This window comes from Phalacrocorax aristotelis, chromosome 1 (assembly GCF_949628215.1).
Source record: "Phalacrocorax aristotelis chromosome 1, bGulAri2.1, whole genome shotgun sequence".
In the NCBI taxonomy this organism is placed as follows: Eukaryota; Metazoa; Chordata; class Aves; order Suliformes; family Phalacrocoracidae; genus Phalacrocorax; species Phalacrocorax aristotelis.
In genome coordinates, this window is record NC_134276.1 from 161,971,272 (window position 1) to 161,999,259 (window position 27,988).

The 27,988-nt window shown below is 51.6% G+C and overlaps 2 protein-coding genes and 1 non-coding gene across 6 annotated transcripts; 1 reads left to right on the forward strand and 2 right to left on the reverse strand.

Moving 5' to 3' along the window:
• Window positions 1–19,111, reverse strand: RPL3 (ribosomal protein L3). Of its 2 annotated transcripts, none has more exons than XM_075077582.1 (10): window positions 19,104–19,111; window positions 6,041–6,233; window positions 5,267–5,435; window positions 4,228–4,363; window positions 2,878–3,064; window positions 2,303–2,463; window positions 1,977–2,078; window positions 1,389–1,484; window positions 792–911; window positions 1–109 (listed from the first exon to the last, which is right to left on the reverse strand). In XM_075077582.1, the coding sequence occupies exons 1-10, from the start codon at window positions 19,104–19,106 to the stop codon at window positions 65–67; spliced, it is 1,212 nt and encodes a 403-aa protein (XP_074933683.1). In that variant the 5' UTR covers window positions 19,107–19,111; the 3' UTR covers window positions 1–64. The 2 variants fall into 2 exon arrangements, with proteins under 2 accessions (XP_074933683.1, XP_074933693.1); XM_075077592.1 differs by lacking the exon at window positions 19,104–19,111 and adding an exon at window positions 7,562–7,640.
• LOC142052207 (small nucleolar RNA U83B) lies at window positions 2,670–2,761 on the reverse strand. The gene has a single exon (XR_012658776.1). It is a non-coding gene; the product is annotated as a small nucleolar RNA U83B (small nucleolar RNA).
• SYNGR1 (synaptogyrin 1) lies at window positions 11,046–27,813 on the forward strand. Of its 3 annotated transcripts, none has more exons than XM_075077599.1 (4): window positions 11,046–11,290; window positions 22,815–23,052; window positions 24,490–24,635; window positions 27,402–27,813. In XM_075077599.1, exons 1-4 carry the CDS (start codon window positions 11,192–11,194, stop codon window positions 27,618–27,620), a joined length of 702 nt encoding a protein of 233 aa, XP_074933700.1. In that variant the 5' UTR covers window positions 11,046–11,191; the 3' UTR covers window positions 27,621–27,813. The 3 variants fall into 3 exon arrangements, with proteins under 3 accessions (XP_074933700.1, XP_074933701.1, XP_074933703.1); XM_075077600.1 differs by having other exon boundaries at window positions 11,049–11,290; window positions 27,468–27,813; XM_075077602.1 differs by having other exon boundaries at window positions 11,066–11,290; window positions 26,135–27,813.
• The last annotated feature ends 175 nt before the right edge of the window (window positions 27,814–27,988 follow it).

The following is a 27,988-nucleotide window of genomic DNA, read 5'->3' on the forward strand; positions in this document are numbered from 1 at the left end:
TAATGTCTTTAAAATATTTATTTTTTGGTCTGGGAGCACACAGGCCACAGGACTGTTCCACACATTAAGCTGTCTCCTCTTTTGCAATACGATCTTTCTTGAGTGGTCCCTGAAAAAAAAAAGAAAAGAAGCTGTGTGAACAGCAGTCTGGACCAAAGACCGCATCACATCCCGATTACGGAGCTGTAGTTCCTTCTCTTACTGCAAGGAAATGAAGGCAAAAAAAATCCCTTCAATGTTACAGCCCATTGGAAATCCCAAGCCCCATCTCCACAGCTACAGAGTTCAGGGGAAAGCTGAACTTGGCACAGCCACGTTGCACCAAATCGATGACTTCAAATGCAACTGAGAAGCAATGCTGGTGCCACCTGGCGGGGAAGCTCCGGTGCAGCCCCCAAGCAGCTGAACCGCACTCTGACCCGGCGAGGGCCTCACACCCAGCACTCCCCACAACCCTCCGGAGCGGAGAAGCGCAGTGCAGAGCCACTCCCTGTGTCAGATACGGTTCAGCTCACCACTTGTTCCATACCTCTTCACTGAATGGCTTGTGCCCAAACGTGGCAACACCCCTCAGGCATCAAGTGCTGCCAAGGAATGCAAGACCCCAGCCCCCCCACCATGCTTATAGCCAAGCTGGCAGGACCAACCCTCTCGACTGAAGCTACACACTTGGTTTCACAGAAATTTTGGCCCTGTGGCAAGCCCGAAGGTCAAGCTTCCAACTGCCATTAGCTGAAAGACAATACAGAGAGATGCAATACAAAGCTGCCAGCTTCAGAAAGCATCCTTACCATGAAAGCCTTCTTCTCCTCGGCTGTCTGGAAGCGGCCATGACCAAATTTGGAAGTTGTGTCAATGAACTTCAAGTCAATCTTCTCCAGGGCCCGGCGTTTGGTCTGCACCAGCAGGGACTACAAGAGAGGTGCCAGGTGAGCAGGCGGCAGCAGCACCCTTTCAGCCTGCCAGTACACTGGCTACTTCTTATCACCTCCACAGCTAACACCTCCCAAGTCACCCCAACCTCATACTTCAGCTGCTACTGTGTGCAAGGAGCACTTGCCAGTAAGCCAGACTGCACCTTCAGCCTTCGAGGCTGAAGACTGGTCAGCTCATACCAAGCAAACCCCAGGCTGCCTGCCAGCATCCTTACTGTCACCGAGGATTCCCAATGCTAAAGCGTGTCCTTACAAACCTACCTGGAACTGAATTAACCAGAGAAAGTACCTCAGGCTACCCCCGAGGTCATTAACATGAGGTGGGTTTCTGTGCCCGTCTACAGCAATGGTCTTCCGGGCTTTTCTTTCTAGCTGACTACGTGAATCCCCACAGCAGCAAGCAATACCTGCGCCAGAGGTAGCGCAGCCAGCTTAAGCTGCTGTGCTACTCACCTTGCGCAGGGTTAGGACCCTCTTCTTGGTCCCAACAACACAGCCTTTCAGCATGATGAAGTCATTGGTCACCTCACCGTAGTGGACAAAGCCTCCCTGAGCAAGGAGAGAACAGTCAGTGCTCTGTATAAAGCAGGACCAGTCATCACATCTGCCTACAGCCTGATGTTCTCACAGCACTTCTGGGTCTTGGGCCTTCCCACATTCATTGAAGTCCCCTTCCCATCACTACCTTTTGCTGGTCAAGTTTCTTGATACAATTTACTTGCTGCCTTAAGACTTTTGGTAAGAACAGCAGCCATAAGAGGAGGCCGACAAAACAGCAAAAGCTGCTCTCCCTGCTAGGTTAGTCCTTATTTACAAGTATAATTTCTAGGTTTGTAACATCCCTCTATACTATTCCCACACAAATGCAATTAGCAAGTTACACAAGTCAGTACGAAGAATGACTAAGCACCATCACCTCCCACAGCAGCCAAGTCTTTCCTCAAGAGCAATTCATTCATTTTGCACCTTGTACCAGGCTCATTTGCCTCTGAAGACAGCAACTCACAACCAGGCTCTCACCATACAGCTGCAAAAACTCACCAGAGGGTTAATGCTCTTGTCAGACAAGTCATAATCAGTTGATGCGTTGTTTTTAATCAGCTTTCCATCCTTGATTTGGTAACCCTGGCCGATCTTGTAGATCTAGAAGTGTCAGAGTGGAGAAAAATGTCTGTTGCACTTTGAAAACACAAGGCCATGCAAGAATTTTATGGTTATCCAACATAACGGACTATGATTGCTGCCCCCAAGATTATATCCAAACAAAGAGAGCAAAACTGCCAAAGCAAAACTCTCCATTTATTCACTGTCATGCAGCAAATGACCTTGGCCAGCTCACTTCCTCCCAGCAGTTCAGAGACACAAACCTTCTTATTGATTTCAGTCCGATGATGATACCCCTTCTGACCAGCCCGGGCCACCGAGAAAGCCACACGAGCGGGGTGCCAGGCGCCGATGCAGGCCACTTTGCGCAGACCCCTGTGAGTCTTGCGGGGCAGCTTTTTGGTGTGCCAACGGCTGGTAACACCTGAAAGAAACCAAAGCAGTGTTGCAAACTAATGTCAAGCTGAGATGTTGCCAAATTGTTTAACCAGAATTTAAGCCACCTTTCAAGCTGCTATCCCTGGACAACAAAAGGGAAGCCCAGACCCAGCATCCCAGGAACTAACCACATTTCCTGGTGAAGCACCCTGCCCCTGAACCGCCCATGCTCCCTCCCCGCTGTCCCTGGGTTGTGTTCTCAGAAGGAAGGCAGCATGGAATGACTCCTCACAGATGTCAGGCGCTGTGCCCAGCGCTCATTCCATGGTCTCATCATTGAACCATGACAGCACTATGGATTTACCTCCTCAGCTCTTAGCCCACACACTTGCCAAAACTCAAGGCTTGGTTTTCATTAAAATCTATATCCCAATCACAAAGAGAACTTCCATGTGTTTACCTTTGTACCCTTTGCCCTTGGTGACACCAATGACATCTATCATCTCATCCTGGCCAAAGACAGATGACACAGGCACCTGCTGTTCCAGCTTCTCCCGGGCCCAATCCACTTTCTCAGCAACAGTGCCACCGTTCACCTGGATCTCCATCAGGTGAGACTTCTTCTGCCTCAGGGGAAGCAAACGCATCTAGGAAGCAAAGGATAAGATTTAGCTCATGCTCTTCCAAGAAGGACCTCATTAACTAGCCCAGTATCATTCTAGCCCTGCACTAATCTGTTTTTCTTACTAAACATACCATTTTCCAAGATAAACAACTTCAACATACTGAAGTATAAGGCCCTACACTAAGGGGAAAGGCTGTGCTGTGGCTTAAATGACAAGTCACAGTATCTGGAAGTTCTTCAACACCCACAGGAATGCAGAATTAACAACTGTCTCTAATCCCAGAGCCTCCAACAAAACTCCATCCAGGAAGGACAGAAGATAACATGGGGCAATGGTTTTCAATTGAAAGAAGGTAGATTTAGATTGGACATAAGGAAGAAGTTTTATTATGTGGGTGGTAAAATGCTCTAAGAGGCCACCCAGAGAAGGTGTGGAGGTCCATCCTTGAAAGCATTGAAGATCAGGGTGGATGGGGCTTTGACAAACCTGATATGGTAAGACATCCCCACCCATGGCAGTGGGTTGGACTAGATGATCTTTAAAGGTGCCTTCCAACCCAAATCAAGCTACGATAAAGCCTGCTACTGTGAAGGACATGTTGGGCAGGGTCATGTTTACAGTTACTTGACCATATTTAGCAGACGGGCTGATACAATGAAAATCAACAGCAGCTACAATACTGCCTTTGCTGGCTAGTATGGGAAATTAATTCTAGTAGTATGTCTGGCAGACAACTGGTGTTTACAATAGACACCGCCACACCACTCAGCAGCGATACTCCTCTTTCAGCTGAGCAGAAGCCACCAAAGGCCTCTGAGTGTTTGCAGTCCCTACAGGACACAGCCCAAAACAATGCTGACCACACAAACCCGAGTTAAAGTTCAGGATGTAGAGCCCAGGTCTACATGGTATCAGCATAGGACTGAGTCCAAGAAGTTCCTATTATGGTGCAATCTCTCTCAAACTCTGCTTCAGAGGAGTGCCAGCAGTTGCCCTCAAGGCTCCTCAGGCATCCTGTGAGAACACGCTTTGTATAGGATGAACAGCATGATTATTTGTATAGTGTTTAACAGTTCATGTGAGGCTGCAGGTGAGGCCAGAAATCTCCCTGGATCATTGGATTGAGCCTTATGCTTGCTGTCTTAGTTTTTTCCACTGTACACCACAGTCCTGCAGTTGCTTACCTGAGTGTGAGCCATGACTCTAATAACCTGGCAGTACTTCTTCATGCTATTGAAATCTTTCTCCAACTGCTTTTTGCCTTCCTCATCCTGCCATTTCTTGCAGTACTTGGTGAAGGCCTTCTTCTTGGACTTGTGCCTTCAGGAGCAGAGCAGAGACAAGGTTTGGCTAAGCCCTTCATCAATCCCCCGGGAAGTGGGGACGAGCGGAAGGAGCTGCCACCTCAGCTGGTTTTGGCTCATTGCCAGCTTCTAAAGACTCTTTTCCACTGGCAAGCGGAGCCTGGAGCTCATCAGACAGAGGCAAAGTTGCCAGAGCTGAGCGGAGCTGCCATGAATTCGAAAGCACATTAACATTCACAGTACAGAAGACAAAAGACTGTAGAGAGATGTCAAACAATAACAGAAAAAAACAGATCTTTAAAGCAATTGTCAGATGACTGCTATCCACTTCAGAATACTGTTATTTCCCACCTTATAAGCCCAAGCTATGCCTGACAGTAAGGTTGTTACTGTAACACCTTTGAGATCATTATTGCCCAGCTCTGACGTCTTCTCAGCCTGCAAAGTTCATAAACAGGCTGTAAGCTCTAGACACGCTGGAGCCACACTTGGGCAAATGCACATACTTTGATTCACAACAGTGCCTGGAACAGTAATCAGAAGGAACACTTGTCTTCCCCTTTCCTGAGAAAACAGGGCTACAGTCAGGACTCGACATTCAACAACAAGCGCCACAGGCGATTTCCTTATGTCCGCCCGTCGAAGTATCATCACGTGTAGCCTCTTAAGCAGATCTCAGGCAAAAACCAACACCATCACCCCCATGCCAAGAAAGGCACTAAATAACATTATGCTGTCACCCTCCCAGAGCCATTCCTACGGCCTATCCCATTATTAGGACAGTTCATCAAGGCCAAACACTAATTGCTGAAAAGCCTCTTCAAAAAGCTGTACAAGGATAACCTGCAACCCAGCAGACAAAAAAAAACCCCAAACACCAGGGCATGAGATTAAGGCAACAAAAGCCCTGATTTCTTACCAGTTCTTGTAGAAGCGACGCTTACACTCATCGCTGATGTGCTCAGCAAAGATGGTCTTGAAGCTGCGGAGACCACGAGGAGTCTGCACATAGCCCACGATGCCCACAATGACCATGGGAGGAGTCTCTACTATTGTGACTGCCTCAACCACCTCTTTCTTGTTCACCTCTGGATAATGAGGACAGAAATACAGCACAACAATTAACACCTGCATCAGCTACTATACATCATCTGTTCTTTCTCACTCACAAATCCTTCATGTGAAAGTTAAATGGCTCAAGATCTTCTCACAAAGGCAAAGACGACGCATGATAAAGTGACCAACTCTAAGTTATAATTTAATGCCTTGCAATATTTGAGGCTAGCTCAGTGGGAAGCACAAAGCCTGATATGCAAAATGGACGGTAGTAAGAGAACTACATTCAGGACTCTACAATCAGCCAAAAAAAAGCCAAAGGTGATTTACTTATGTCTGCGCATTGTAAGCAGCCTGTTACAGTGCGGGTAAACCAAACCACCAAGTCACTGCGCATCTCAGAAACAGGACCATTAACAAAACAGCCACCGCTAGACATGAAGTCTTGCTGCTAGGACATCGCTCACATTGAAGAGGGAGGGGTTTGGGTACTTTATACCCCACCACTCAAGGGCTTTAAATAGGCTGAAGTCAAGCCAGAACTAAAATCCAGAGCTACTAACAAACAGGTCACCTTCCACCATTCATAAAGGAAAACAGAACTACCTCCTCTGTTCAGAGGAACATTAATACATACTGGATCCAGGTCTGTCAACTTCACGGACAATATGGGTCATGCCAGCTTTGTACCCCAAGAAGGCAGTGAGATGGACAGGCTTGCTAGGGTCATCTTTGGGAAAGCTCTTCACCTTGCCCCTGTGCCTGCTGCTGCGCTTGCGGGGCAGGAAACCCAGAGACCCGTGCCTCGGAGCTGAGAACTTGCGGTGAGACTAGAGAGGAAGAATAAACATTTAGTGTTTGCTATAGAGATTCGCTTATACCCACTTAAGGGCCAAGGCCAATTTTCTTCTTGCCTTGAAGCACGAATACCACATATATACAAGACATTTTCTGTTCTAGAAATTCGTCTCAGCATCTGCTACTTGGCTTCCGATTTCCATTATGTTTAAGAACATAACCCTCATGCCTCAGCCACATTCCTCCTAGATTCCTTCAATGTCCCCTCCCTCCCTTTCAAGCTTATTTTAAGACATCACCAAGTCCCATGCTAGTCAGGAAACCACACAAGCTGTGGTTTGGCCACAGCATGCCATGAGAATTTCAATGCCCCCCAGAAGACTTGAAAATGGACACGGCAGAGATAACTTTACAAAATGTTTCAACGAATCAATAACACTATGAAAACAAGCGTTATAAAAACAATCTCAGTTTGAAAAGCTGCAGTATTCTAACATCCACCTTTGCATCAGTCACTCTGGGTGGAAACCCATTTTTTCATCTGAGCTGTTCTCTTCAACTACCAGCCCTGCAGCCTCCCTCTGCAACCTGAGGGCCAAGGAAGGCTGGGCTCTACCCAGAGAACTCTCAGCCCAACAAAGAATTACCCAGCCAAACTTAAGACAAATACTGTACAGCTAAGCACGGAGCTAACAAATAACAGCTAAGAGATGTCTTAGCTTTCGAAAAATACTCAAGTTGCCTTAAGCAGAACAAGTTTACCCGCCCAGAAAGGGCGTTTTGTTAGGATTATGAGTCTCGTGGCAGGGCCCAGCAGAACTAAATTTTGACAGCTACATAAGACTGAAGGCTGCCAGCACCATACCTTATCATCTGAGTGACATAATTAAACACGAAATTGGATCCTACAAATGAAAAGCGGTTTACTGCCTTATGACACTGGCTGCTCCGCGCCCCGGGCCCACCACCCCAGCAGGGCCGAGCAGAGCAGCCGAGTCCGCTCCGGCCGCGCTCCTGGCCTTCAACGCGCCGTGCCCCAACTGCCAGGGCCTCTCGAGAAAAGACACCCCCTCCTCCTAAACCAGGGGAGAGCAAACCCCGCCGGGGACAAAGCGCCCTTCTGCGAGCACGCGCCCGCCCGCCCCACCGAGACCCCGAGCGCCCAACAGGCCCGGCCGGCGCCCCCATGGCAAAGCCTCGCCCACCCACGGCTGAGCCCCGAAATAAGCCCCACGCCGCCTCCCTCAGGGGTCAGGGGACGGCGGGAGCGGGGCCGGGCAGCGGGCGGGGGCGGGATGGCGCTGATACCCGAGGGATGGCGCGGCCGGGCCTGGGCGGCGCCGCCGGCTGTAGCACCCACCATCTTCTCCCCGCGCCGCACCGGAAGGACCGAGAGCTCCGCGCTCCAAGCTTTTATATGTGCCCCGCCCCCGGGCCGGTCTCGCGAGAGGTCGGTTGGGCGGTGCGCGCGTGGCGCTACGGGTGGGGAGCGGGGCCGAAAGAGTGCGGCGGCGGCTGCGCCGGTGCGGCTGGGCCACGGGATAAAATCAGCCGTAAAAGTTACTCGGCGGAGTTACTTGAAAATATAAGCGTCTGCACTTACAGGTCGTGACGGATACCGTTATAGTGGAGTTTAAAAAAGAAAAAGGAAAGGGAGAAACGCAATAAAATCCATGCAGCTCCTTACATAAGCATTTAGCTGCAGTTCTTCATTGTGTTACACAAAACCATGATGTCCCCATGTCGTCGTTCAGACATACATAACGTCAGAAACTGTCTCCTACTGCGGTCCTCCTCCTTGAGTAGGCTAGATGCTTCCATTCCATGACAGTGATGTGCTCAATGCAAGCCAGGGGTGAGCACCTGCCCGGACAGAGCAGCCCAGTGCAGCATTTAACTGGTTTTATTAAACTGCTGCAGGTGGTTGAGATGGTATTAGATATACCCACGAGGCTGTCTGTGGAAAATATCCAAACTGCTGAATAAAAAGATCCACCCCCATCACATCCAGAGGCTGAATAAATTGAGAATAAGTAGGTAGTTTTGTGCTGTTATAAGGAATTTAATCCACCGCTGCCTGTGGTACAGAAAGGGCTGCAAACCCGAGGCCATGAGGATGACAGTACCCGCAGCTGGGTGGGCTGGAGCTGCCCCCCAACACACACACAGCACCCAGAGTTTGCCCTCAGGATCTCCTGGGGCGTACAGAGAGGGATGTGTTGGACAAATACAGCGCTGTGGGGGAGATGGGTGCCCCCTGGGGACGACTCCTGCCCTGTGTCCTCCCTCCCCGCCAGGGACCGTGGCACTGCACAGAAACCATCTGAATTCCCGACGTGGGGGTGCTGACCTGTAACGTGCGATGTAAGTGCGGCACATTATGGTTATATCAAGTTATTGCAAACATTAATTAAACAGTTCAAGCAAACACCTACCTATAGAGCCAAATCCTGCTGCCAGCTGTGCAGCTGTAATGCAGCTAAGCCATTCAGTGTGGGGAGGCTAGCGTGAAATAATTAAGGAGGGCATATCTAAGAGTTAAACACGCTTAATCAACTCCCAGAAACCTTCCACCTCCCCTCCCCAACTCCAGTCCCTGCAGGTTAAGTAAAACCCAATGCTGGAGGCTTTGCTGGAGGGGCTTTGTGGGCAAACCTGCATGAAAAAGCCCATACAGACCGTGAGGGCTTCGTTTGGAGGACATTTCTTTGCCTGCCCTAACCTGGCGGATGGTGGGAAGGGAACCAGCACGAACCGGAGGGCTGAGGGTCCAGCTGTGCTGGCGCTGCAGCTCATCCTCCCAAAAGAGAACTGCCCAATCCCTGGAAAGATTCCAGGCCAGGTTGGATGGGGCTCTGAGCAACCTGACCTAGGCAAAGATGTCCCAGCTCACTGTGGGGGGTGGGTGGGGGTTGAACTAGGTGACCTTTAAATGTCCCTTCTAACCCAACCATTGTGTTATTCTATGGCTGGATGTGATGGGGAAGTGCCCAACCCCTACCTCCAACCTGCCCTCTCAGAAGATGCCCCACAAAGGATGGCTGCTCACTTTTTAGGGTGCTACTTCTAATGGGTGACCAACGGTGGGCTTTAAATGCTCTTTTATCTCCCCCATGCATTTGCCTCTAGCTCCTGCACTGAGATCTTGAGGAGCTGATTCATAGACTCTGCCAAGAAAATGAATTCAGACTTGGGCATAATGAAATGGTGCTAGAGGGGGTAGAACATATTCCCCATCCTGTTCTGCCCTTTGCTCCCTTACTGCTAACCTGACTCTCTGCATAGGTGTGACCCGGAGGCGAGCAGGATGTAAGCCACCCAGCCGGTCATTCTGCTTCGTCAGCCTCCATGCCGATGGTCGGGTGCAGCACCATCACCCCGCCTGGGTCTGGGGCGGGAGCAGCTGGTTTTGCTGCGTACCTGGTCCAAACCCTGTTCATCCAGAGCACCGGCGCATTTCAGGCACCTATTCAGCAAAACCAAACCCCTCCCCTCTTCATTTATCTCCCTTCTTCCATTCATCTCCTCCAGTTCATGGGGATTTAGCTTTCAATGGGGGACTTTTGTATTTCTGGGTCCTTTGAAGTTGTCCTGGCACTGTAAGACTTCACAGAGTGCTCACAGTGTTCCCACCTCACCTTTTTGCAGGCTGCTTCCAGCAACGCTGCTGCCTGGTTTGAGCTGAGTATCCCCATAATGAAGAGATGTCCTGTGGTATTCCCGGTAGAAATCCGGTGCATGCAGAGCATCTTGCTCAGCTGAAGCATCTGAGCAGTTGGGCTTCAGTTGTGTTCACGCTGAAGTGGAGGAGCAGACTCAAAACAGTTTTGGCTTCCATTGCCGAGCTTAGGGAACCATGTTACAACTCAAGGGTTTGCTTTTCATTTCAGTCCTATTGATATAGACTATCAGAGACTGCAGAAGGCAGCGGACCACTGGTATGGAGCTACGCTGCACAAAAGGCACAGGCCAAGGAGCTTGAGCCACCCCTCAGGCTGGGTGGCCTCTCCTCAGGCATCCCTTCCTGGCTGTGCCAGCGGCCACGGTGGATGCTGGGAAGCCCAGGTGACTCCCAAGGCTGTATCCTCAGGAATGTGAGGTTCGTATCTTGCAGTCTCTGCCTCACAGAGTCAGGGGGTCTCCGTAAAATCTGGACTCCCATGTTCACAAAGGACCTTTTTCCTGCTGCCCCCTCCCAGGGACGTGGTGTCTGGAGGATGAGGGATGTTAATAATGACAGCCCAAGGCTTTGCTGCAGCGTGATTTTGAGGCTCACCAGGCAGCGGTGCCCAGTGGGGGTGCCTGCACCCAGGGAGCACCACTGGCTGCCCCCTTGGATAGCTGAGTCTCACCCAAGGGTGCCAGCCTTACCCCTCTATGGGGGCTGCAAGTAGCGAAATACTCATGTTGGGCTGTGTGGCAGGGGGGTGACGGGAGTAGAGGATGTGAGTGGGTGAGGGGGCAGGCCCTGTACTTCTGCTAGGCCCTACTGAAACACAGCAGGGCTGAACACCTGCCTTCCTCTCCCTTTGTGGTGGTGGTGGGGTGCCTTTGTACTGGGTGCTGTTCACCCCCCCAGAGCACACCCCACACCCCCATGCTGCACCTGCCGTGCCCTCACCCTCCCACACCCCCACACACGCCCCCCAAGCACCCCTCCTCACATTCCTGCCCCACGGACACCCCACGCCTTCCCCTCCCACCACCCCCAGACATGTCCACTCCTTTCCTCCCTCCCACCCCCCGCGATGTGGCGTGGGAGGTGGCGGCGGGAGGAAGGGGGTGGGTGCGCGCTCCCGGCGCCGCGCGTGGCCGTGGGCGGGAGCGCGCGGCTCGTCGCCGCCGCCGCCGGGCTGCCAGGCACGGCTCGGCTCGGCGCGGCTCGGCTCGGCTCGGCTCGGCTCGGCTCGGCTGGGCTCGGCACGGCTCGGCGCAGCCCGGCACCGCCCGCCGAGCCCCCCGCCCGCCTCCCGCCCACCCCCGCGCCGCCATGGACGGGGGCGCCTTCGGAGCGGGGAAAGCCGGCGGCGCCTTCGACCCGCAAGCCTTCATCCGGCAGCCGCACACCCTCCTGCGGCTCGTCTCCTGGGTAAGGCCCCGCCGGCACCGGGGGCTGCCGCCGGCACCGGGGCGGGGGGCGTCCCGCCGGGCTGCGGGGGGCGCGGGGCTCCCCCGGGGCGGGCGGCCGCCGCCGGCCCTACCCCGACCTCACAACATACCTGCGTGTATATATATATATATAAAAATCATTACGTTATATGCCATTATATATTATTATATATTATAATAATTCTGTGCTATCATGTATTATATATTATTATATATTTTATATATGCTTGTGTATGCATATGTATCCACATATATAGCCGTGCATATGTCCATTGATATGTTTCCATGTACCCAGATCCATACACACACAGATACATATGTAAGCACCATAAGCATTTATGGATATATCTCCATATATATATATGCACATATGTTTGGATATATGGATCTATCTCTGGATTTATATGTCTCCATATGTATATATCTCCATATATATCCACATACATGTGCACACAGATGTGCAGCCGTGTGTACGTGTATATCTGCGTGTATGGATATAGGGCCATATATATATACGGCCATATGGGCTGAGAGTGTTCTGGTTTGGGGGTTCTTCCCTGGGGAGGGAAGGGTTGAGCTGAGTTGGACTGTGACCCTGCCTCCATCTCTGCTGTTTTGGGGGTGGTGGTGGGTCTTCTCCCCCACCCCATGTCTCCCCCATGCCGGTGGGTTTATGGCAGGCACGGGGAGGCAGCGGGATGTGGGGTGACGGGGGGAACTGGGGGTGATGCTGCACTCCTGGTGTGGTCCTCTGGCTGGTCGGGGCTTGGGGGGCGCTGGGCTCTGGCCCTGCTGGGGTGAGCTGGGGGCTGCAGGGGCTGGACGTCACTCTGTGGTTTATCCTCATCCTTCCCCCCCCCTACAGCCTCCTTTCCCTGTAATGCTTTCCTCCCAGTAATTTGTCACGAAGGCGGGCAGGGGAAAAGGGGGGGTCTAACGAGGGTGGTAGGGAGGGTGCGGGGTGCCAGTGGGAAGGTCTCTCCCTCTTCCCGTGACGCTGATCCCATGGCTGCCCGTGGGGCCGGCGCGTTTGTGCAAGAAGGTCATTGGGATTAAGGGAGCGAGAGCTACAGCGCAGAGCCGAGCCGGTGGGGGAGAGATTGAGGTCTCGGCCTGGAGCAGAGAAGGGAGGGCAGGGAGAGAGAGCGGAGGAGACACATGCGCACCGGGGCTGGGAGGAGAGGCGTCAGGCTGGCTTTGGGAAAATAAAATAAAAGCAGTGCCAGGTGGAGGAAATGAGGAGGGAAAGGGAAGGTGGCCCGGCTTGCTGCTGCTGGCGGGGAGGCAGCCCTTGTGCTCCTGGCCGGGTGGGTGGGTGATGTCCCCTCTGGGTGATGTGACTCGGAGGGCGGCTGGAGAGCCCCAAGACAGCTGAGGACGTGATTAATGTGGACAGGCTGTCTGTCTGTCCGTCCACCCGAGCTTGTTTACAGTACAGCACATCATGCTAGGAGCAGGCTGGCCGTGCCAGGGCTGCCGCTGCACGCCGGGTGAGGGGGTACGTGCGGCCCCCACTCCTGGGCGGGTGGAGAGGAGCCAGCCTGCATGGCCAGGGATGATGGACGTGATGTGACCTACAAAGGCTCTCCCGTTTCTAATCTCTGTGGCAGAATTTTCTCATTCTCTCTCTCCCTCTCAGTCTGGTGGGGGTTTTTTTTTGTCCCCTTCATCTGAGCACTGCAGGATTTTGGCTTCCCAGAGCTGCCAGGTGAGGGAGAGAGAACAGGAAATATGTTTATTTTTTGATTAGGCACCTATTCTGCTTTGGAGTGTCTCAGACACTATCGGCTGCTCGCCAAGCTCAGCTCTGCACCCTGCAAGGTCTCCCCAGGCAAGGAGAGCTTCCTGGGGACTGGCATCTCCTTGGGACCCAGTGTTGTATAGCCCTGCCCATCTGACCTTGACAGAGGACAGGACGGGATTTACCCCAGGCACTTCACTTGGCCATGGAAATTTAAGTCCTTTTGCAGGAGCTGGAGGCGCTCCAGGTGAGCGGTCCAGCACAGGGGGCTGGCCTGGCCATCGTGACACAAGGCTACGCACATACCTCTTCCCTCCCGAAATATGAGTTCCTTCTGCTTTTCTTTCTCTTTTACTGGCTTGGTCTTGTCTGTCCTCCTGAACATCTCTCCCTCTGCAGAGGTGGAGAGCCACAAGCTCTCCCCAGATATTTAATTGTGGTGTTGGTCTTTAACTTGAGACCAAGAGGGGACCTCATGGGTATTGAAGTCCTATCTCAGGCTGTCACAAGCATCAGAACCTTTATGGCCCCTTCCATAAATTGGTTGAACTTTGCTGAAAAAAAGACTAGTTCATGGGGTTTTTGCCCTTCTCACTCCCTCTGGGAGAGGGTTCAGTGGCTCCATAAGTCAGGGCCTTCCACCATAAATCTATTCATGGCTGGGTTTTTATCCATTTGCTTTTGTGCTCTTGTGCCCTTCAGTTTAAATGGTGCTTTTCCCTCCCTGGTGTTTTCCCCTGGGTGTATTTATAGACTGCAGTCACATCCGCACTTACCCTTTCTATCTCCAGGCTCTAAAAGCCAAACTCTTCCAGTGGCGAAGGGCTCTCCCTCCCCGTGGTCTCTCTGAGAGTCCTTCCTTTCACCCACTCTGGCATGCACTGGAAGCACCTTGCCTGCCATCTCCTGAGATCTCATTTGCCTTTATCCTGCTTGTGGCGTGGGTGGTCCATCGTCTTCCCAGGGCAAGCTGGAGACTCCTTTTGTCATGTTTCACGTGATGAGCTTTCACTGAAATTCTCATGATCACTTCCCCAGGCAGTGACCTTGTGCTCAGGTCATGATGCCTTTTTGCAGACTTTATGATGGCACGGAGGTGCATATGGCTTTCTACCAACAGGCAGCAAAACTGGCTCCTGCCCAGGGAGTTTGCAACCCAGTTGAGGTGGTGGCAAACCTCCAGGGAGAGCTGCAGGATCAGGAGCAGATGGGGTGACCAAAGATTATTTATGTTGCTCCTTGCTGAGGAGGATATGGGATAAGTTTGACAAAGAGGATGCTAAACTATGGAAAGAGGTTAGCAATTCTGGAGCATCTGTCCACTGTGACAGTGTTGCAAGGCAGCTCAGGTTTCTTGGGTGCTTCAGAGGCTGGGCACAGCAGAGTAAGTATGCATCTCCCCACAGAAAGGTTGCCTGGCATGGGTGCTGCCGAGTGGTGACGGTCCTGCAGAGCACTCGTTTCAGGTTTGGATGTTCTGGCTCACTGTGAGCCATTTCTCTGACGCTGCCAGCTCCAGATACACTTGTCTGGATGAAGCAGCACCTTGTAGCAGAGGGAGGCAGCCCTAGGGAGCAGTCCCTCCTGAACATCTGTGCTGAGGATGCCTCCAAGGGCATCTGGATCTTGCAGTGAGGGGACTTCTCCAATTCGGCTGGACTGAGGCTTGCTGACGGAAGCAATGCGCTGCTGGAAGATCCTGGACACTTCTCCACTTGTCTGTGGGAAAAGGTTGAACAACTACCTCCCTATTCCCAGCAGCAGCAAAGAGAAGAGAAGTCAAGCAACTTGCCCTGTTGTGATGGGTGGTTGGGGTTTACTTTCAGTCCTGGTCTTTCAAGGCATTGCTCCACGCTGTGCCGCTTTGCTTGCCACCAGCTGCAACATGGATGCGTGTTCTGAGCTGAGCTGCATCGCACAACTGGTGCTCCACAGTAGACAAGACATGGGTGCATGGGTGGATTTTTTACCACCTTGACTTGCAGACTTGCCTTCAGCCTTCTTATGTGACCCAACAGCTGGAGCTGGTGGAGCTGTGACCCACACTGAGCTAGAGCTGTGCTACAGTGCGTGATTCCAGGATCAATCTTGACATAAAGCAGGCAAGCGTGGGCACATCCCTGTGTAATCCTGTCACGCCCTGACCTGCAGTGGTCTCCGCAGCCGGCGCGGGGGAGCTGGGAGGCTCCTTTGCAACCCGCAGGCGTTGGATATACTGCTGGCTCCATAAATAAGTAAAATGCTAATTGAAACAGGTTGTTCCAGGCACTCCTGACTGCTTGGAAACCTGCTTGCTGGAAAAACTGAAGCGGTGCTTGATGTAAAAGCCTAACAAGGCAAAAGTAACTTGCTTTTTTGAAACAGGCCCAGCTAGGTGGCTTGAGTGAGGGTATTTCCAACCACAGCCACACAAGCAAAGCAGCCCATTAAAACTTGCCACATAGACTGAGACACCAAATCTCTCTCTGACACCAAGGGCACTGCCCCTCTGGAGGGAGGTTTAGTGAGGAGAGGTGCTGCCTGTCCTCCATCTCCTCCTCCATCACCTGCTGCCTTTGCCACCATGTTCCCTGGCTGGTGGGAGCATGCAGGTGTTCTGAGCCAGGATGAGAAGCACTGTCCCATCTCTGCAGGGATGGCACATCCCAAGCAACTCCAGCTGAGTGGACAGGGCAGGTGACGGATTGGAACCGCATCCCTGGTCTTGCCATGACATGTGAGGATGGGGACAAGTCCCGGCATGGCAGGGAGCCTCGTCTCCTGCCTTGACAGCGGGTCCTGACTTGCCGCACTGACGCCTTGCTTACGACACCCTTTGCCTCTTCCCCCCACACCACCTTTCACCGTATGGAAAGGACACCGGTGTGGGCTTGCGGTGGCACTTAAACCAAGCCTTAGAGCTCAGGGGCCACATTAGTCTGAAACCAGCTGCAACCTCCACCTTCTTTCTGTTCCAGCTAAATTTAGCTGAGACATTCCCTGTGTTCGGGGACCACAGCTCATGCTCTCTGCCTCTGCTCCTCCATGTGATTTTTGCCCCAGCCACCATGCTCGTTGGCTGCATGCTTGCAAGATACGTTGGCGCTTGATGAAAGAAACGCAGCTGTTCAAAGCAAGTGCTTTTGGTCAAGTCCTAGGTACAGTTCTTCATGGGATCCACTCCCTTGGGTCAGCTTCAAAAGAGGTTTTTGGAGTCGCTGTCACTAGGATTGGCTGAGAGGCCACATCAGAAGTCGAGCAATAGATGTGCAGAGCCAGGGGGTGATTCAGGGCTGGATACAGCAGGTCATGTTGTTTCCAGCATAGCATTTCCAGAAAAGATCTTGGAGCGGGAACAAACCTCTCATTAATGACATTTGCAGGTAAAACTCTCAGAAATAGCACACAGGGACCAAAGGCAGTCAGAAATATGAGAAAAAGAATAAGATAATTGTATGTAGTCTGCTATTTCAAAACATGAGAGGGACACAGGTGAGGAACAGAGAAACTGCATGGAGATGAGACATGGCTAAGGCAAACATTTGTGGCAAGACAAGGCAGCAGAGAGGACTAGTGTGGCTGTGAGAGGAGCAGATGCAGGTGGCAGTTAGATGTGGTCCTCCAAATAGGTTGGCACAGCCAAACCAAGGAGGGAGAAATGTGTTGCTAGGAAGAAAATGGAACTCTTCCTTATGGAAAAAGATGTGGCTTTTGGGTGGTCACTTCGCTGAGCAGCGACATGGTGATGTAGGGACCATCTGGAAAGCACAGAAGGAGCTGGATATCACTGCGGAGGTGTGGCCTTGGGGAGCTGACACTAGCAGTGGTGGGACAGAAGAAGCTGTTTGACCACAAGAAGAGCATGAGACCTGCGGGACTGGACAGAGCTGTCTGAAGTTGCCCTCTGGGACACAGCCTTCTGTTACACCAGTGGGCATCTTCCCCCAGCAAAGCTCTTCCTTCCTCCCTGGGGTGGCAGGCAGCGCTGCTCAGCCAAGACCTGGCTGTCATCAGAGGCTTCCCGACTCCTGGCTGCTGGGGTGCCCCAGCATCACCCGGGGCTTTGGCTGCTGTGGGAGGGAAGTTTGACCCGGGTACAGGTCTGGCAGCAGGCGGAAGGGTTAATAGTCAGCCTGTCGGCTGCCAAGCCATGTGTGAAAAAAAGTGGGCCGGCCAGGAAAGCCTGTCCCAGATCCCGTGGTAGGAATTAGGGATGCGGAGCCTTTCTCCCCTCCATCACCTGCCCCGGCTCAGCCCTGGCTGGGGGGCTGGTGCCACGTGGGCTGCTGGCCTGGGAGGGTGGTGCTGGTGTACCCATGCTCTTCCCCTGTCTCTTGCTCAGGGGAATTGGGTACAAATGGGTACGGGGAGGCTGGCCCCCTCCAGCACCCGCACAGGGCTCAGACACGCCATCCAGACCGTGGGAGTCGTTTGCTGTCTGCATGGTGCCGGCTGGAGGGAATAAATAAAGGCTGCCTGTTTCCAAGCTGCCAGTCCCATGTGTATCAAAAGCTGCATGTGTTTTCTTCAAAACGAACTAAATGCAAGTAGATATAATAATAATAATAATAATAATAATAATAATAATAATACATGTCTGTGCAGGGCTCTCAGCAGCTTTCCAGAGACTCCATTTGCAAGTGGCTGAATGAAAATGAAAGCCAGATCATCTCTGCCAGTTTATCGTCTGCACTCTCTCCTGCTCTTGCTTTCTTTTTAAACAGATTTATTCCTGGTCATTACCAGATCAGACACAGAAGAGGTTATTGCTTCATTCTGCCTGAGATGGATTTGATTTGAAGTCCCACAAGGACTATTATGTCACCAAACTATTTCCTCTCTATAACAGAATAAAAATAGGGTTTGGGAGAGGGAGAGGCAACATGCAGTGTGACAGAGCCTGTGACTGGAGGGCACTGCAGTGAGCCCAAGCAGGAGGCTCAACAAAAGCCCTCTTCAGCCTTATCCCTGCTACACCATTGTGAGTATCTCGGGGATGAAGTCAGGAGGCAGTGTGACAAACTCCTGGGATGAGGTACAGGAAAATCCTAGTGGACCGCCGGAGGCTGGCCGTGCTTTGCATCCATCACATGATGCTCAGGAGCATCTGATGCATGGCAGTGTGGTGGAAAGCCTCACATGATGCTCAGGAGGTTTCGCTGGGTTTTCTGTGGGGCTGAGCCTGCAGCAGGGAGGTGGGAAGGGACCAGAGAGCCTCTCCTCTAAGGGCTCATCTCTCACCTTTGCCTCTGGCAAAATCAGATCACCAACAATGAGAATCTCTCAATTCAATGAGAGAAAAAAAAAAAAAGATTTTTTACAGTGGGATGCAGCCTTTTGCCTGATCTGCACTTTTCTTGCTGTAGTGAGGCTTTACATGCCTGTAATGGCCAGCATGAGCCACTTGAGAAACGGGTACAGGGAAACTGTCAGCCTCTCCCTGTCTCCTCCCCACAGTGCTTAGCATTATGTTCATTTCGCTGCATCTTTCAGCAAGTTGCTCTGTCTCTGTCAGCTTTGCAAAGTGCCTGGCTCTGGGCTTCACTTGGTGTCTTGGAGATCTTTGATGAAAACAGAAATCTAGGAAATCATTGCAACAACCTGTGTGGATGTGATGTTTAAGGAGCGGTGAAGTTGAGAAAAGCCGGGTCCCAGCAGCAGCGCTGAGTTGGTCAGATCTTCTCTACATGCTGTTTTCTGTCCCTTTTTTTAAACGTAGCTGAATATATAACTGCTTATTAAACGTGCACCTCCAGACAGGCTGCACACCTGCCCAATTAACATTGCTCTAAGGAAACCCTCTCAGCCTAAAAATCTAGTTATTTCAAGTCCTGTTAACTGACTTAAACAGCCTCATTGAAGAAATGAGGCCACTGAGGTGCACAAAGCTGGGGATGGCTGGCTGGTTTTTGTTACCGAGCATAGGAAAGCGGCTAATGATCTACCTCTGTAGAGTGGAAGGATGGGCTGTGTTTGGGGGTGTTGGGATGCAGTGCTTTGCACCCGCCTCCTGTCTGTCTTCTGACAAGTCACTTCCCTGCATCTCAGTGCTCAGTCAGGAGAAGACTCCTGCCATCTTCTCGCCTCCTCTTCGCAGCTGATACGTATTTTGGACCATTTTGTTAGTGGCTGTAGGTGAGGCCTTGTGCAGCGAGGATTCGCAATGCCAAACAGGCGGAAGGAAGAAGCGGCGGTAACACAGAGGGGCAAGAGGCTCGTGCCTACCAGTTCTGCTGGTAGCTGGCATTTCTTCAGAAGTGCTGCAGTTGTGGTGGGGATGGGAACGTAAATGCTTCATCCTTGGAGACTTGGTGCTTTGTTTATAATCCAAGCAGCATTTATACTGTACCTGCTGCCTGGATAATTTTTGCACGGAATCAAGGAAATAAAAAATACTTGCTCTTTCTAAGATGACTTGCTACGTCAGTGAGCTTCCACCCACCTGCCCCCTGAACTACAAGAAGCAGCTGCCATGGATTAAGTGTGCAACAGTTCTCAACCCACTCTCCTGAGGGCTGCAAGATCTGGGCTGTCATAATTATAATTTTTTCTAGAAAACTGTGTGCCTGTGCACCTGTCGCAACAGCTTCTGGTTACAGGCATCAAGGAGGTAAAATGGGTGACGCTGCCTGTAGGCAGCAGCAGCGATTGCCTCTTCTGCTGCTGTCCAGCTCTGCCTGTCGGACTGAAACCTCTGGTTTGAGCCTGCCTGTTCTTGCCCAGTCTCTGTTATTCAGTCCAGCTCAAGGCTTCTGTGCACAGCAGATCCTCACAGCATTTTGCTGTGCTATGAGGGTGGTGGTAGGCTGGCAAAGGGAGCAAACTGCCACTAACCTTGTCCTCTCTGCAGCACCAGGCAGTGGAGCATGGACCAGAGGTGACACCAGTAGTGAGGAAAACATGGATAGGAGACAACCCTTAAGCTACTGTGCTTTGGTCCGTAGAAGGCTTTCCTAAGGACAAAGAGTACTTTGGGGTGGCTGTTTCAGGGCACAGAAGATAAGCATCTGCAGTGACTTGTTCTGCTCACAAGTGAGAATACCCTGAGTGGAATCTCCCCAGAAAAATCCTAAGATCAGATGCTTGCCAGTAAATCATACCTTGGGCACCTCCAGGCTGTAAAACGTTTTTCTCTTCATAGGAGAGAAGTTGTGGCATCTTGGCTGACCGAAGATGGAGAAAGGAAGTTAGGAATGCCACCTCTGCTTGAAATTTTAGGGAGAGGGAGATGTCCCTCTGATCTATGACTCTGAGCTGTGTCTTCACAAAGGGGCAACGTAGCTAGGTATAAAGGGACAAATGCAAAAAGGAATTATTCTGCTTCTTCACTTGTAGATAAGAGCCCTTAAAGGCCAGAAGCAAACCCAAAGATAAGAGCAGAAGGAAGATGTGTATCAGGATATGAACAGAGTAAACAGAGGTGTCTCTGTGGAGAGGCCATTACAGCAGTTCATTCATGCCAAATGAGTAAGCAGAAACTTGCAAAGCAGCTTGTTGCAAGGGTTGACCTGGCTCAGGGAATCGACATGTTACCAGTTTTGAGCCCTAAACCAAAACTGAACACCAGGCTATGCCACTTTGAAGGCTGTTTCTCGTCTTCCAAAGAGAAGCTACATTTTTGATCTAATGCTGTGGAAAACGGGGCACCCACTTTGTAATCCCAGTACAAGGAGGTTGGCACTTCAGGTGGCAGCATCAGTGCTGGTCACAACCTCACATCAGATGTCACTTCAAGGAGTCTGACAGCTCCCCCTCAGGTTAGAGGAACACGGTGTTACTGCCAATGGTCCTAGGCAGACCTGTCAGCCCAGCCTGTTGAGAAGGTATGTGAGACTTCCCACTGAAAAAGCCTGGCTATAATTGTGTGCAATTTTGCTGCCTTTCCCAACCACGTGGGCTCAAATTTTGAAGACCAAGCCTTTGCTTCAGGAAGAAGAGATTTTTGTTTAATTTTGTTTTTCATGGGTAATTTCTGCAAAGTATGATCAATCTTTATTCTCAGGAAGAAGAAGGAGAAGGAGGAGAAGTCAGTTGGTTTATTTCCAAGCTTAAAAAGCTCTTGTGAACTTTCAGAGAACCCATACAGTTCCCATGCTCACCAGCGACAGCTTCTAGCTTTTTTAGTTTGCTCTAATGTGTAAAAAATAAGCCCAATGTCAGCAACCCAAGTGTGACCCAGTTATGAGCCTTGGGGTGAAAAAATAGTATTGGTGTCAGTGGATACTTTTTGGAGTTTGGCAGCTGAAATTTAGTCAGTATTGGGTATCTGCCCAAGGGCTGTTGAGGACCATGAGTAAGGTTTTTCCTCTGGTTCTTGATGCCACAGAGGTCTGCGCTGTGGATCTTGGGCATCCAGCCCCAGTGATGATAAATGGTATATCAGGTTGGTGTTAATCAACAGTTTAGTTTTCCCTGCATTCACAAAGCTGCTTCTCCACTTTCTCGGTTGTCTGCCTGTGGTCTCCTAGTGCCTGGCTGGTTAAAGTGGTACTGGGGTCCTTCTGACCTAGCAAACCCTCAGACTTATCTGTGCACCCTATGGGCCACATCACCTTCTTGTGTGCTGCTTCTCCTTGGGGTGGTGGTTCCAAGGATGCCAGGCTTCTGTTGTGCAGACAACTCCCAGGCTAGCAGAGTGCTCCGGTGACGTCCTAGTGCATGTCATATGTATGTTCACCCCATGCTTGAGGTCCTATTTCCTGTCTGCCTGGGGCCCTTACAGGCAGCCTGCAGACGAGCTGTTCCTACGAAGGGTCTCAAGGTGCCCTGCAAAGAGAAATCTGTACATGATGCCTTAATCTTCCCCTCTTTCTCCTGTGGCTGTGAGGTGAAGCAGTTTATTTGAGATGCAGGACTGGGGCTGCTGTAAATAGCTCTCTGCTTTGGTGAACTTGCTGTGTCAAAGAGGGATGGCCTTGTGGCAGGTGTTGAAGGCTAAGCCTGTGAGCAAAGATTAGACAGGCAACTGCGGATTATGGCATTTCTACCTGGACTCATCCTTAATTCTACCTGATTTAAAATAACATGCAGTGGCAGTGGCAGTGAGGGGTAGGAAAGACTCATGGTGGTCCTGCCAGGTGGACCTGGAGGAGGGATACTTGGCTCGTGAAATCCTTGGGGAAGGTTAGAGGGTGTCGGCGTGCAGGTGAGTGGGCAGAAGGATAGGTGGTGTCATGGGCTGGGCTGATGGAAAACCGGTGGATAGAGAGGTGTGTGATGTGTAGGGAGATGGGAAGAGCGGAAGCATGGCAGAACGGAGCCACAGAGCTGTGGATTGTGGGAGGGTGGAGGGGAAAAGAGTGTGGTAGCTGGATAGACAAAATTAATGAACAAATGCGTGGTAGAAACAATAAATTCCTAGAAGGGAAAGGAGTGGGTGGGAGAATAAGTGTAGACTAAGAGGATTTCCACTACTTGAAGCCCCAGTAGGCAGGCACCCGCACCAAAACCATATCCCAATATACACTCCATGTCACCTCCCTGTGTGTCTGCGGGAAGCTACTCTTACTCCAGACTGCGACTGCTGTACATCGCTTTAGATCAGACGGATAAAAAGTCTCAGTCTAAAAGTGTCCTATTTTAAGTTAATCCTCAGAAATAAAATGAGACCGTCTCCCCAGTAAATTCCCTGTGGCTAGAGCCCAGGCACGGCAGTGGGACAGGAGCTCAGCAGAGCAGAGGGTGCCCACGAAGGGCAGCTGTCCTGCGCAAAGCTCAGCTCCTTTGTGCTGGTCCATAGAGATGGGGCTTGCCCTGACGTGTCTCCTGCCTCCCTTCCCACCAGGTGTTCTCCATTGTGGTGTTTGGCTCCATTGTCAATGAAGGATATGTGAACCGCCTAGACGAGACACAAGAGCACTGCATTTTCAACCGCAATCACAATGCCTGCAACTATGGCATTACCGTGGGTGTCCTCGCCTTCCTCAGCTGCCTTCTTTACCTGGCTCTAGATGCCTACTTCCCGCAGATCAGCAGCGTCAAGGACCGCAAAAAGGCAGTGCTCTCAGACATCGGAGTCTCTGGTGAGTTTCCTGGCTGCTTGGCCATAGTGCCCCTCTCCTCTGCTGCCAAAGGAGAGGGAGGGGGCTTCTGCCACCTTGCAGGCCAGGTTCCTGCTAACAGGAAGGTCTTTGGGTTCTTTACTTCTCTCAGCCAGCCTGGCTGATGCCTCTCTGCTGTTCTCCATAGGAGAACATAGGTTCTCAGGGAGCCCTTTAGGTTCAGCAGGTGTTGCCTCCCTGCACACTTGTCCTTACTAAGGCCAAGTGTTGATGCCTCTGGAGATAGTACTTCCTTCTTTTCCAGCTCTAGGTGATTGAACCCCATATATTTTAACATAAAAAAACGTTGAGGATTTCATTCAGGCTGACTAAACCAGTCCTGCTAGGTTACCTGGAGTCCCCACATAAATAGCTGTGCAGGACCTCATTAAGCCCTGAGGCTTATTCTAACTTACAGTCAGGTCTCTCCATTCCCAGTAGCGTGTTGAAGTGACAGACGGAGTGATGGTACATGTGTGCATGTGCATGTGTAAAGCCAGCAGCGGCGTGAGGAGGCGCTTTGCTCTCATGCTGTGATCCTGAATCGTGCTCTTGGCTTACTCCTGGCATACAGGTAAAGTTCTCCACATCACGCTCCCCCCACAGTTTGTCAAAGGGGCCACGAGTGGAGTGAGAGCAGGATCAGGTGCAGCATCTGAACTTGTATAGGACTTCTGGCTTGCAAGTTTGTTCACAGTTAGACACTTCCCTAGCAGTCCTGTGTACAGCTAACAAGAGGAGGGGAAGGACTGAGCCCCATTTTCCTGCCACTTAAGAATGCCCATTTCCCTCGCTACCAGGCATCTGGGTGCAGCTGCCAGAGAGGGTGAGTCCCACTCCTCCCCACCAACTGCCAATCTGGATTTGGGGCCCCCCCCACCTTTACCCCTTCCCTGGAGGTACAGCATGTTAATGATCCTTCAGCACCTTTCCTCAGTGTGAGTCCCTTAGCCTGTGCTGTCCTGAGCAAAAGTCGGTCTCTGTACAACTGCAGGCCGGCTGCTTCCCGTTCTTCTGCAGCTCTCTTGGAAGGAATTGCTCTTCGCAAGACAGAGTTGCAAAGCAGTGGCTGTTTCAGAGAGCCCAGGTGATTGCTCCTGTACTGAAAGCCCTTCAGGCTCCCTCCCAAGGCCAAATGAAAGTCCTGTGATCGATCCAAACACAATCAAATTAACTCTCCTGAGGTACTTTCTGCAGACACCTATTGTCACCTTGACAATTTAGCCATCAGTGAGCCTGCCAGCTTGCTTGGGCTTAGACAGGCTGTGCAATCAGAGCTTGGCCCAGTCTGCAACACACTGGTGGGTCTTGTAGGGTTGAAGCTTCCAGAAATATGTGATGTGTTTATGTTCTATTCACACATACCTTCTTGATGTCTCTTCTCTTCCCGTTTGGCATGCTGGTGGTGTTCCATCCCAGCCTTTTGGGCATTCCTCTGGTTTGTTGGCTTCTGCTTTCTGACCAACCAGTGGCAAGCTTCAAAAGAAGAGGACAACCCAATGAATGAGGGAGGGGATGCAGCCCGAGCAGCCATCACATTCTCATTCTTCTCCATCTTCACCTGGGTGAGTACAGAACACCATGATGTTGGATCAGGTGTTCTCTGCACTGTATTAGCTTGCGGGGAATGGAAGGTGACTGGCTAAGAGTGATTTCCTCTGAAATCTCAGTTCACATGGCTTCTGAGAGGAAAAGCAGGAGGGGAGGTAGTTAGGAGGTAAACCTGGGAAACAAGGACTCAAAAACTTACATGGAAGAAGGTGCTAGAGCATTAATAAGCACAATCAGAGTCATAGAATCATAGAGTCATTAAGGTTGGAAAAGACCTCTAGGATCATCAAGTCCAACTGTCAACCCAACACTACCTTGTCTCCTAAACCATTCCCTGAAGTGCCACATCTACACGTCTTTTAAATACCTCCAGGGATGGCGACTCCACCACCTCTCTGGGCAGCCTGTTCCAATGCCTGACCACTCTTTCAGTAAAGAAATTTTTCCTAATATCCAATCTAAACCTCCCCTGATGCAGCTTGAAGCCGTTTCCTCTCATTCTATCGCTATTGACCTGGGAGAAGAGACTAACACCCATCTCAGTACAACCTCCATTCAGGGAATGGGAAAGAGGGTCCCATATCCCAGTAAGGAGTGTCCTTGACAAACCTCTAATATGACCTTGGACGAGCCAGCTCCCCAGACATCATTTTCCCTGTGCATCAGAGGACCTTAACAGCATTTTCACCTCACAGATGCTAAGCAGAGAAGGGAGCTCCAGACTGAGGGTTGCACTCATCTCCCTCCCTGTTTTGCTCCCATCATGTGAAATGTCATCAGTGGCCACAAGAGGCTGCAATTGGCATCCCTCTGGGCTCTCCGCCTGCACCCATGACTACAGCACCGCCTCACTGGGTCGCCTCTTAGGAAGGTGATAGCGCTGTCTCTTAAGACTGCCCTTTCCCCAACAGTTCTTTATTGCTAGTTTCCTGGAAAAACTGTGATGTGCAATATAAATATCCCCCACGATTTCCTCCCATCTCTGAAAGCACCAAGCCTGAGTGATTTTTGTCTGAAGTGACAGGATAGTGCCAAACAGGAAAGCATTTTAGGCCAGTCTCCATGTGTAAGTCCTTGTGGCTTTATCTTCTCCTCTCCCTACAGGCCGTAACAATGGGCAGGGGCCAGGTGGGAAGGGTGCTGTAAGACCACAAAGTTATCAGAGAGGAAGAGGGGCTGCAAAGGGTTGTGCAGTCAGCACCCTCACCAAGGTGGGGCAAGGGACGGCAGCATGTGTGTGTCCCCACAAGTGGCATTCTGCACTCGAGTGCTCTGAAGGCCCCTTGCAAGCTCCAGCAGATGGTGCGATGAGGAGCAAGGCTTTTTGCAATGGGTCCCCCAGGACCCTTTCTGAGGTGCTACCACCTGCAGTGGTCCTCCACGATGTATGGGCTTGCAAGTGCTAAATAGGCATCCTCTTCCTCCAGTTCCTTGGGGTTTTTATTTCAATCAAATGCTCTGGTTTGCTCTTCCTTACTGATTCTCCTCCCCACACCCCTCTCTCTCCTCACAGGGCTTGCTCACATTTCTGGCTTTCCGGAGACTCAGAGACATTACTTTTCAGGAAGAATACAGCACCTTGTTCCCTAACTCCCCATCCTTGCTGCCTTAGTGCCCCTTGCTGACAAGGGAATTTAGGGGAGGAGGTGGAGGGATGCAGCTGGAGGAGGTTACTGAGCTCAGACAGTTCCAATGCCCCAACCACAGGTGTCCATGTGTGGTCACAGCAGGGCATGGCGTGGGAAGAGAGGAGCCATCGAGCTGGAGTGGGCCAGGTTGTCCACTGAATGGGGGATCTCCCTATGGGGAGTTGGAACTGGCAATTTCTCCTCCTCCTCTGCCCCCTTCTCTCCCTCACCCACACCCTAACTAATGCTGCGTAACACCACTGTGCCTTTCTTTTGGTGACTGCTCAGACCTAATACTTCAGCCAGGAGATGCCCTCTGCCCCTACCTTTATATCTCCCCCGTTTTGCCCAGACCTCATTCCCCCAAAACCTCTAACCCATCACCTACTAGACCACTTACCTCTATCAGGGATGCTCTGGGATGACGAGCTGTGCCTGCTGGGGTCCGTGATGCTGAACCCTGTGCCCGGACTCCCTCAGTCCACCAAAGGGCATCCTGCCTGCAGTGCCTGGGGCAGGAAGCAGCAGTTGCTCACCGTCCCCTGCTCTGGGAAGCAACCACCTTGTCTCTTGCTGCTCCTTCCCAAGGTCTGTGCTGCTGGATGTTGGCCGGTGAAGAGGTTACAGGGGGGTAACCACTACCTCGCTACTCTGGGTCAAATCCTGCTCTCCTTCCTGTCTGCTGCAGGCAAAATGGCTGCATACATCCAGCCTGGCAGACGAGCCTTCTGCAGTAGAGCTGAAGCAGATTGCCTTTCTCAGGGGCAGGAGGGTCTGAATGGGATTAACCACAGGCTGCCTGAGCCTCTGCAACCTGCGCCATGTCAGTGAAACCCCACTGCCCGGCAGGAGGTGCCCAGTGTACCCCAGAGGCAGCAGGGAGCCCCGGCAGGCTGCATGCAGCCAGCTGGGCTCGCAGCCACCCCTGCCCAGCCCTCCTCTCTGGGTGGGCTTGCGCTCTCTGTGGGGCAACCTGAACCTCCATGCTTTCGGGGCTTTTTCACCAGCAATCTTCCAGGCGGGCTTCACACACTAATCCGTAACCACTACTAACCCCACTTTTGTTTGTTTCTCTTTCTCGGTATGTTCTCCCTCTCTTTCTCCCCTCCCCTCTCTGCTTCCCATCTCTTCCCTCCACCCCCTCCCTTAAAGGTGGGCCAGGCATTCCTGGCATATCAGCGTTTCCAGCTGGGTGCCGATTCGGCCCTCTTCTCCCAGGACTACATGGACCCAAGCCAGGACTCCGGCATGCCTTATGCTCCCTACACGAACGAGGAGGATGCTACAGATGCGGTCGGGACATACCAGCAGCCCCCTCCAGCAGATGCTTTTGAGACCGAGACACAGGGGTACCAAACGCAGAACTACTGAGCCACCGACGCCCCTTCTCCCTTCTCCCTTCCCTTTTGCCCCCTTTCCCACTGCCGGCAGAAAGCCGAGGCACAAACCAGACATGTGCGTAGTGGCACAAGAGGTAGCTCTCAGCTATGCTCCGGCCTTCTGGGTCATCTGTTTTTATTTATCATTTGTAAAAAAGGAAAAAAAAGAAAAAAAGGTTTCCCCATCACCTTTTCCTTCTCCTCCCCCCCAAAACTACCTGCCAGAACCAAATTCTTCCCAAATCTGTCACCATGTTGCAACAGGAAGGTTCCACCTTCCCTCCTCTCCCTCCTGCCTTGCTGTGGAGGGCAGAGTCTGGCTGGTGGGCAGGAGAGGGGCAATGGCACCAGCAGGGCAGG

Excerpts from the sequence above, each read along its gene's own strand:
- SYNGR1 (XM_075077599.1), top strand. The coding sequence starts at position 11,192 with ATGGACGGGGGCGCCTTCGGAGCGGGGAAAGCCGGCGGCGCCTTCGAC. Across the intron at positions 11,291-22,814 it reads TCCTGCGGCTCGTCTCCTGG|GTGTTCTCCATTGTGGTGTT; the intron begins GTAAGGCCCCGC and ends CCTTCCCACCAG. Across the intron at positions 23,053-24,489 it reads CTCAGACATCGGAGTCTCTG|CCTTTTGGGCATTCCTCTGG; the intron begins GTGAGTTTCCTG and ends GTTCCATCCCAG.
- RPL3 (XM_075077582.1), bottom strand. Across the intron at positions 3,065-4,227 it reads GAGTCATGGCTCACACTCAG|ATGCGTTTGCTTCCCCTGAG; the intron begins GTAAGCAACTGC and ends TTTGCTTCCTAG. Across the intron at positions 1,485-1,976 it reads ACAAGAGCATTAACCCTCTG|GGAGGCTTTGTCCACTACGG; the intron begins GTGAGTTTTTGC and ends CTCCTTGCTCAG.